Source organism: Hyla sarda, chromosome 10 (assembly GCF_029499605.1).
Source record: "Hyla sarda isolate aHylSar1 chromosome 10, aHylSar1.hap1, whole genome shotgun sequence".
Classification (NCBI taxonomy): domain Eukaryota; kingdom Metazoa; phylum Chordata; class Amphibia; order Anura; family Hylidae; genus Hyla; species Hyla sarda.
This window is the reverse complement of record NC_079198.1, coordinates 28,231,411-28,240,890: the sequence shown is the minus strand read 5'-3', so window position 1 is coordinate 28,240,890 and position 9,480 is coordinate 28,231,411. Positions and strand designations below refer to the sequence as shown.

The 9,480-nt window shown below is 42.6% G+C and overlaps 1 protein-coding gene across 1 annotated transcript; it reads left to right on the top strand.

The window, feature by feature from the left end:
• The first annotated feature begins 797 nt into the window (after nucleotides 1–797).
• On the top strand, nucleotides 798–7,872 carry LOC130293647 (ferritin light chain, oocyte isoform-like). Its single transcript, XM_056542581.1, has 4 exons — nucleotides 798–1,068; nucleotides 3,847–3,993; nucleotides 4,968–5,093; nucleotides 7,627–7,872. Exons 1-4 carry the CDS (start codon nucleotides 958–960, stop codon nucleotides 7,774–7,776), a joined length of 534 nt encoding a protein of 177 aa, XP_056398556.1. The 5' UTR covers nucleotides 798–957; the 3' UTR covers nucleotides 7,777–7,872.
• The last annotated feature ends 1,608 nt before the right edge of the window (nucleotides 7,873–9,480 follow it).

Genomic DNA, 9,480 nt, shown 5'->3' with positions numbered 1-9,480 from the left:
CGGTGAGTACAGTTTCCTATACTTTACATCTCACGGATCCCTCAACAACATGATTTCAACAAACGATGGTTCATTTGGAACGGATTATCATCGTATGTATTCTACTAGAGATGAGCGAACTTACAGTAAATTCAATTCGTCACGAACTTCTCGGCTCAGCAGTTGATGACTTATCCTGCATAAATTAGTTCAGCCTTCAGGTGCTCCGGTGGGCTGGAAAAGGTGGATACAGTCCTAGGAGACTCTTTCCTAGGACTGTATCCACCTTTTCCAGCCCACCGGAGCACCGGAAAGCTGAACTAATTTATGCAGGAAAAGTCAGCAACCGCCGAGCCGAGAAGTTCGTGACGAATCGAATTTACTGTAAGTTCGCTCATCTCTATATTCTACCACTGTATTCTACTCTAGGATTATATTATACTTAATATTGGACGTATAATATTATATTCATTATTAAGCAATAACTTTGGAGCTCTGACCTTAGAGCAGTGGTCTTCAACCTGCGGACCTCTGGATGTTGCAAAACTACAACTCCCAGCATGCCCGGACAGCCGTTGGCTGTCCGGGCATGCTGGGAGTTGTAGTTTTGCAACATCTGGAGGTCCGCAGGTTGGAGACCGCTGCCTTAGAGAGTTACATTTTTACAGTTTCCTATCCAGAGGGCACAGAATAAGGTGAAAGTTGATGACAAGATCTTCTATTTGGCACTCTTTACTAAATCTCAAGCCAATCCAATGAATGTGAGGTAAGTGGGTGGGTTGGTTGTGTTTTGGAAGACTCCTCCCTTTGAGTGTATAAAATCCAGAGAGCAGCTGTGCACCCACCAGAGCATTGAGAGTCATAGGAGTTCTTAGTTCTTGCTTCAACAGTGTTTGAACGGAACAGGAATTCTCTGTGCCCGACTACACCAGTCCTTAACTCCAGGACCTCATCTTATTCCCTTAGAAAGTCCCTACTATGACCACCATGAGCTCCCAGGTCCGCCAGAACTACCATCAGGACAATGAAGCTGGAGTCAACCGCATAGTCAACCTGGTGCTGCAGGCTTCCTATGTCTACCAGTCAGTGGTGAGTACATGACCGCAAACATAAAGAACCTGTGTGTGTGTGTGTATATATATATGTATACGTATATATATATATATATATATATATATATATATATATATATATATATATATATATATATATATATATAATATGGGAGATTTATCAAAACCTGTCCAGAGGAAAAGTTGCCCAGTTGCCCATAGCAACCAATCAGCTCGCTTCTTTCATTTTTAACAAGGCCTCTACAAAATGAAAGAAGCAATCTGATTGGTTGCTATGGGCAACTCTTCCTTTGCACAGGTATCAATAAATCTCCCCTATATCTTTTAAAGCTATTTTAACATTACAAGTCAGCCTGTGCTCGTCTCTAGAGATGAGCGAACTTACAGTAAATTTGATTCGTCACAAACTTCTCGGCTCGGCAGTTGATGACTTAGCCTGCATGAATTAGTTCAGCTTTCAGGTGCTCTGGTGGGCTGGAAAAGGTGGATACGGTCCTAGAAGACCCTTTCCTAGGACTGTATCCACCTTTTCCAGCCCACCGGAGCACCTGAAAGCTGAACTAATTCATGCAGGCTAAGTCATCAACTGCCGAGCCGAGAAGTTTGTGACGAATCAAATTTACTGTAAGTTCGCTCATCTCTACTCGTCTCATGCCAAGGGATGTAGTTTCAAGGTGTAAAATATTTTAGGTTATCAGGAGTTCCATGAAGGTCTCTTACTATCAGTTAAAGGCCATATAAAGGGTCGCATGAACAGCATTTAGTCCTAATATTCCAAAATGTAAGTCTGGGTTCACACCATGGTTTTTCCCCATATGGGAGCGCATACGGCAGGGGGAGCTAAAAACTTCCGCTCCCGTATCCCTGCGTGAACCGGTCGGCACATTTTTTTTTTTTTTTTTCCCCCATATGCGGTTTTCTACTGGACCTAAAACTATAGTCAACCATGGGTTTAGGTCTGGTAGAAAACCGCATACGGGGAAAAATGAGCTGACCGGTTCAGGCTGGGTTCACACATCGTGTTTTTCAACTACGGTTCCCGCATAGGTTTTCATTAGTGAAAATGTATGGAACGGTATTGAAAACGGTATACATGGGCAAAGCATTGTAAACTGTATGCACCCTGATGCATATGGTTGCGTACGGTTTTTAACAGTACTCCAAACCGTGTTCAACCACTGTTTTGACTTTGGGTTAAAAACCGTACTGCAACCGCATACACTTGGTTTGTGTTTTTTATTTTTATTTTTTTTATTTTTTAACATGGACATCAATGGGAAACGCACATGTATACGGTTCCATACGGGAAACCATATGCGTTTTTTCTTTGCATATGTGCATTTGCATCCTAAAGTCCCCACCCAAGACCCCTCCCATTAAAAATGGATAGAATTTTCAAAAACATGTGTTTTTTTTTTTTTATAATTGGACGGAACTGTATGCACTTTTAAAAAAACAGTATACAGTTTAAAAAACACATACGGTTTACTTTTTTCCCATACTGTTCCATCTGTGTTTATTTATTTATTCCCCCCCCCCCATATGGTTTTTGATAGAAAACTAATGCGGGAACCGTAGTTGAAGAAGGTGATGTGAACCCAGCCAAATACAGTAGAAAAGTCACATAGCTACTGAAATTCTCCATCTAGTTCCTGCCCAATTAAAAACCACACTGGGGTTCTCATCTACATTCCTGGCTTATGTGTAGCAAACATATACTGTATCTGAACTATGATAAATCTGAGGTTGGTGGTTCTGTTAGGTTCCCCCTCTCCACAAAAAAAAGAGAAATTGGGCCAGTTTGGCTGCAAGGAGTATTGACCTGTAGCTTTACTATTCTACCTCTTCCATAGTGCAGCGTATTCAGCTGACAGATCTGCTGCCCGGACACAGGCTCTGGGGGAGACTTATCAACCCGTGTAGAGAAGTGGTGCAGTTGCCCATAGCAACCAGATTTCATTGGTAAAAAAGCTGAAAAATTTAAGCAATCAGATTGCTTTTATTTTTCAGCTCTTTTTACCAATCTGATTGCTATGGGCAACTGCACATCCGCTTGCTCTTATAGCTTTTTTTTTTTTTTTTTACCAGTGAAATCTGGTTGCTATGGGCATCTGTACCACTTCTCTGCACAGTTTTGGATAATTCTCCCCCTCTGAGAGCCTGCGAGTCGTGCTTATCCCCACTTACACATAGTGATTGACAGATCCCATACACATGAAGAGCTGTGTGTGTGTCCCTGAGCTCAACATCTCTTGTATGTAAGTCACACCCCAACCGCACCACATTTAAAGGGGTACGCCGCTGCCCCAGCGTCCAGAACATTGCTGGGTGCGGGCTGCAGGGGTTGTGATGTCACAGCCATGCCCCACAATGCAGGTCTATGGGAGGGGGCGTGATGTCAGTCATGCCCCCTCCTTTAGACTTACATTGACAGGGTGTGATGTGACATCATGAGGGGCGTGGCCGTGAGGTCATGACCTCTGCAGCTCGCACCCAGCGTTCGGAACTAAATGCTCCATACGCTGGGGCAGTGGAGTACCCTTTAATATAGTTAAGTTTGTCCATCTGATGCGTCCCTAAATGGTCAGATAATAAAAACCCTGAGATCTCAGGAATGGAAGGCATACTAAAAGCATAAACTGTTAGAATTAGGGCATGTTAAGCTATAAGCGATATTAAAAACTCAATATATTTGGGGTGCCCACAGGTCCTCATTAAAGATCTTTCTGAAAATGTTTGAGCTCAATTCCTATCTTTCCAGAGGCACTAAATTATCGACTGTCTTCCATCATAGGGATTCTACTTTGACCGAGATGATGTGGCCTTGGCCAAGTTCTCAAAGTTCTTCCGTGAACAGTCTGAGGAAAAGCGAGAACAGGCGGAGAAGTTTTTGAAGTTCCAGAACAAGCGTGGAGGACGGATAGTTCTTCAAGATATCAAGGTAAGAAAGTCTGTGTGTTGGACTAATGTCTGTGAAGAATTATCCCAAGCTGGAATCTATGGCTGCCCGAGAAGTCTGAAGCCTAGAAAATGCCTATCTAGCTTTAAAGGGGTACTCCGGTGAAAAACTATTTTCTAATCAATTGGTGCCAGAAAGATACACATATTTGTAAACTACTTCTATTAAAAAATCTTTATCCTTCCTGTATCAGTTGCTTGTTCCACAGGAAGTTCTTTTCTGTCTGACCACAGTGCTCTCTGCTGACACCTCTGTCCAGAGTAGTAGCGAATCCCACATCAAACCTATACTGCACTGTACAGTTCCTGACATGGACAGAGGTGTCAGCAGAGAGCACTGTGGTCAAACAGAAAAGAAATTCAAAAATGAACTTCCTCTGGAGCACACAGCAGCTAAGTACTGGCAGTATAAATTTTTTTTTTTTTTTTTTTTTTTTTAAATAGAATTAATTTACAAATCTGTAACTTTCTGGCACCAATTAAGGGCATGTTCCCACTTGGCATACACGCAGCGTACTAAATTCTTTGCAAAATCGGCAGCGGGAAATACACTGTATATCCCTTGCTCACCATACACACAAGGCTTTCTGGCAGCAGCCCTATGTGTGTAGTGAGTTTGAGGTGGGGCCATGTGCCGGCGGGATTGTGACGTGCGGCTCCACCTACAAAACGCACTGTACACATAGGACTGCCGCCGGGAAGCCTTGTGTGTTTGGTGAGCGAGGGATACGCAGTGTATTTCCTTCTGCTGATTTTGCACAGCGTGAAAGACGCTTCGTATACACAAAGTGGGAATGTGCCCTTAAAATAATTTTCACCGGAGTACCCCTCTAATAGGTTTCCATACATGGATCCAGAGTTGATAAAATGTACTTGATACCTGTTACACACACTTGGAAAGGTTTAACATGGAAGGAATATGCTGTAACTTATTGTATTTGTCCCATTTTATTCTAGAAACCTGATGCTGATGAATGGGGAAATGGCCTCCATGCTATGGAGTGTGCGTTGAAGCTAGAAAATACAGTAAACCAGGCTTTCCTGGACCTCCACAAGATTGCTACTGACCACACAGACCCTCATGTAAGTACAACTTTCTTGAATGTTGGAATATGTATCATAAGGAACCCTCTTCCGAAACCTGTGGGTTAATATTTGACAAACCGATGACTAGGCCAAACAGAATCCTCCAGAACTACATATAGTATTTATGCTCTTCATTAGTGGTCAACACATATAGATTGTCCAAAGTTACTAAACAATATCTGTAGAACATCCAGCTTCATCCTTTGTATGGGACCACTGAGTCTTCTTTAAAAGGCTGCCTCAATACTAGAGTACAGTGTTTCCCAAATGTGGTCCTCAAGCGCCCCCAACAGGTCATGTGTTCTGGATTTCCTTAGTCTTTCACAGGTGATATAACTGGTGATGTCTGATTCACTGATTAGATCACCTGTGAAAGACTAAGGAAATCCAGAAAACGTTACCTGTTGGGGGGTGATTGAGGACCACGTTTGGGAAACACTGCTATAGGCCTACAAAGCTTTCTCCCAGGTAGGCCTTATAGACACTCTTAGGCTGCATTCACACCACGTTTTGCAATACAGTTCCTGTATGTTTTCAATTTGATGATCGTATGACACTGTACTGACAACCGTATGCCAAACGATGCATCCGGTTGTGGACTTTGTGTCTTACAGTCTTTATTTTTTTATTTTTTCATTTTTTAACTGAGACAACCGGACATTTATCAGATTTTTAACTGTATATGGGTTAAAATTTGTACACACATCTTGATAGTTTTGAGGAATCCCTTTTTAATTTATGAAAAACTGATACGGGAACTGTTGCAAAAAAACATGGTGTGAATGCAGCGTCAAATCTCTTATTACTATGGGTCGCAGCCAACACACCTCCATGTAGTTCTACGGGGGAGGCAGCGTTAGTGCCTAACCCATAGGACTGGGAGGGGGTGTATAGTCTACCTCACATGGATCGGCAATGCGGCCCCAGGGATAAATTGTCTTGCTGCAGATGTCCTTTAATCCCCCTCCTTCCATTATTTGCATGCCCCTCTGATTCCCTTTTGCCATTTACAGTACATAATGCAGTGTTACTTAGTTGAACATGTTTACCAGGCCTGTGTTTATACCATTCGGAGGGCTGCACTGACGGATGACGTCCTTCTGTGCTGTGCCGACACCTCCACAATTTCAGGGATGTCGCATGGCCGTTATTTGTCAGTGAATTGACGTACCCCCCCCCCCCCCGCATAACCCTGGTCTATGCCATTCATGTACCTTAACCCCTTAAGGACCGGGGGGTTTCAGTTTTTGCATCTTAGTTTTTTGCTCCTTGCCTTTAAAAATCATAACTCTTTAAATTTTGCACCTAAAAATCCATATGATTGCTTATTTTTTGCGCCACCAATTATACTTTGTAATGACGACAGTCTTTTTGCCCAAAAATCTACAGTGAAACGGAAAGAAATAATTGTGAGACAAAATTGAAAAAATTTTGTAACTTTTGGGGGCTTCCGTTTCTACATAGTACATTTGTTGCTAAAAATTACACCTTATCTTTATTCTGTAGGTCCATACGATTAAAATGATACCCTACTTATATAGGTTTGATTTTGTCGTACTTCTGGAAAAAATCATAACTACATTCAGGAAAATTAATACGTTTAAAATTGTCATCTTCTGACCCCTATAACTTTTATTTTTCCGCGTATGAGGGCTCGTGTTTTGCGCCGTGATCTGAAGTTTTTAGTGGTACCATTTTTGCATTGATAGGACTTAATGATCGCTTTTTATTCATAATTTTTTTATATTTTTTTCAATGATATTTAGTGACCAAAAATGCACTATTTTGGACTTCGGAATTTATTTATTTTCCTCATAGGAAACCAGTGATCGATGATTCTGCCGCTTGACTGATCATTAGAGATGAGCGAACTTACAGTAAATTCGATTTGTCACAAACTTCTCGGCTCGGCAGTTGATGACTTTTCCTGCATAAATTAGTTTAGCCTTCAGGTGCTCCGGTGGGCTGGAAAAGGTGGATACATTCCTAGGACAGAGTCTCCTAGAACTGTATCCACCTTTTCCAGACCACCGGAAAGCTGAAATAATTTATGCAAGAAAAGTCATCAACAGCCGAGAAGTTTGACGAATCGAATTTACTGTAAGTTCGCTCATCTCAACTGCTCATTCCTGGATCTCGGGCACTGAGCAGTCATTCGGCAATCAGACAGCGAGGAGGCAGGTAGGGACCCTCCAGCTGTCCTGTAAGCTGTTCGGGATAGCCGCGGTGAAGTCGCGGCATCCCGAACAGCTCCCTGAGCTAACCGGCATGGTTTCACTTTAGAAGTGGCGTTCAACTTTGAACGCCGCGTCTAAAGGGTTAATAGCGCGCGGCACCGCCATCAATGCCGTGTGCTTTATAGATCGGGAGCAGACACATGACGTTACAGTACGTCATGTGTCCTTAAGGGGTTAATAGAACATATAGAGTTTTTTTTTTTTTTTTTTTTTTTTTCAGCCATTGTGATTTTAGTTACTAATTCCACATAGGATAAATATGCTGAAACGTCTAATATCACTTCCCTATACAGATGTGTGACTTCCTGGAGAGAGAATATCTGAAGGAGGAAGTGGAACTTATAAAGAAACTGGGAGACCACGTTACAAACCTGAAGCGTGTGCACGCAGCTGAAAATGGCATGGGAGAGTACCTGTTTGACAAGCTGACCTTAGAAGACTAATATGGTTACGGCAAGATCTGTAATGCTGGGAGGGATGGGGTCACTGGGGAGAAGTGACTGGCATGCTCTGAAATATCAACAATAAAAATAATGTCCAGCAAAACACTGTCTTGTTCTTGTCCCAAAGGTTTACTTCAATTATACAAAGTAACTTTCACCGCGACCAGAGTCCAAAGTAAATATTAAATACTGCTACACTAGTAGTGAATAATGAAGTCTCTTGGATAGGGTCCTAATAACAACTAAGTGGTCCCATATGGTCTGGTTTATATCCTAACCTTGATGGTTTGTAGTTTGATGTCCAGTCCCCAGGGCTCCCCTGCAGCATACCCCCCCCCCCCCATTCTGTATATAGGTTTGCATCATTTAATGTAATTTTTGCTTTTAATGTTTGTACCATATGATTGTTACCCAGGGACCAGGTGAGGCCCCCCCCCCGTAAATGACCTCTGGGCTCCTTGCACAGCCCACTATATAACAAGGGGAGAGGCTGCAATCTCTATCTCGCTACTTCTGCTGAGGTCCAGTGCAGTAAAGTTTGTCTGTGTCCAGAGCACTGGAGGCCTAAAGTCCTGCAGCCACAAGTCAGTCATCTGTCAGTCACCATCTGTCAAGTTAATCTGTAGTCACTGTGCTCTGCACTAAAGTCAGTCTAACTACTGCAAGTCCCTGCAAGGTCCCAGTGTCACTGGTCACCTTCCTGTGCTATTTGGCTGTACTGCAAAGACTATATCACCTGTCTTGCCTAAGTAAAGTTGCCATTATCCTTAATCTGGCATTGCTGTCTTCAATTTTTTCACTAAAATGCTGGTTTCCCCCCCCCCCCCCCCAAATTTTACACTTTTACAAGGGGTTATAGGAGAAAATGCCCCCCAAAATTTGTAACCCCATGTGTGGACATCAAGTGCTCTGCTGGCGCACTACTATGCTCAAAGAGGAGTCACATTTGGCTTTTGGAAAGCAAATTTTGCTGAAATAGTTTTTGGGGGCATGTCGCATTTAGGAAGCCCCTATGGTGCCAGAACAGCAAAAAAAAACACATGGCATACTATTTTGGAAACTACTCCCCTCAAGGAACATAACAAAGGTGTACAGTGAGCATTAACACCCCACAGGTGTTTGGCAAAGTTGGACGTGAAAATGAAAAATTTAAATTTTTTTTTTTTCACTAGAATGCTGGTTACCCCAAATTTTTCATTTTCGCAAGGGGTAATTGTACAAAAAGCCTCCCAAAATTTGTAACCCCATTTCTTCTGAGGATGAAAATACCCCATATGTGGATGTAAAGTGCTCTGCAGGCGAACTACAATGCTTAGAAGAGGAGTGCCATTGAGCGTTTGGGGAGAGAATTTGGTTGGAATGTAAGTCGGGGGCCATGTGTGTTTACAAAGCACCCTGTGGTGCCAGAACAGTGGACCTCCCCCACGTGACCCCATTTTGGAAACTATACCCCTCACAGAATTTAATAAGGGGTGCAGTGAATATTTACACTCCACTGGTGTTTGACAGATCTTTGGAACAGTGGGCTGTGCAAATGAAAAATAAAATTTTTCATTTTCACGGACCACTGTTCCAAAACTTTGTCAGACACCTGTGGGATGTAAATGCTCACGGCACCCCTTATTACATTACGTGAGGGGTGTAGTTTCCAAAATAGTGTCACATGTGGGGGTCCACTGTTCTGGCACTATGGGGGCTTTGTAT

What these genes read in the sequence shown, in the direction of transcription:
- LOC130293647 (XM_056542581.1), top strand. Translation starts at nt 958, where the DNA reads ATGACCACCATGAGCTCCCAGGTCCGCCAGAACTACCATCAGGACAAT. An exon ending in CCTATGTCTACCAGTCAGTG is followed by an intron (nt 1,069 to 3,846) that starts GTGAGTACATGA and finishes CTTCCATCATAG; the next exon opens with GGATTCTACTTTGACCGAGA. An exon ending in CTGACCACACAGACCCTCAT is followed by an intron (nt 5,094 to 7,626) that starts GTAAGTACAACT and finishes TTCCCTATACAG; the next exon opens with ATGTGTGACTTCCTGGAGAG.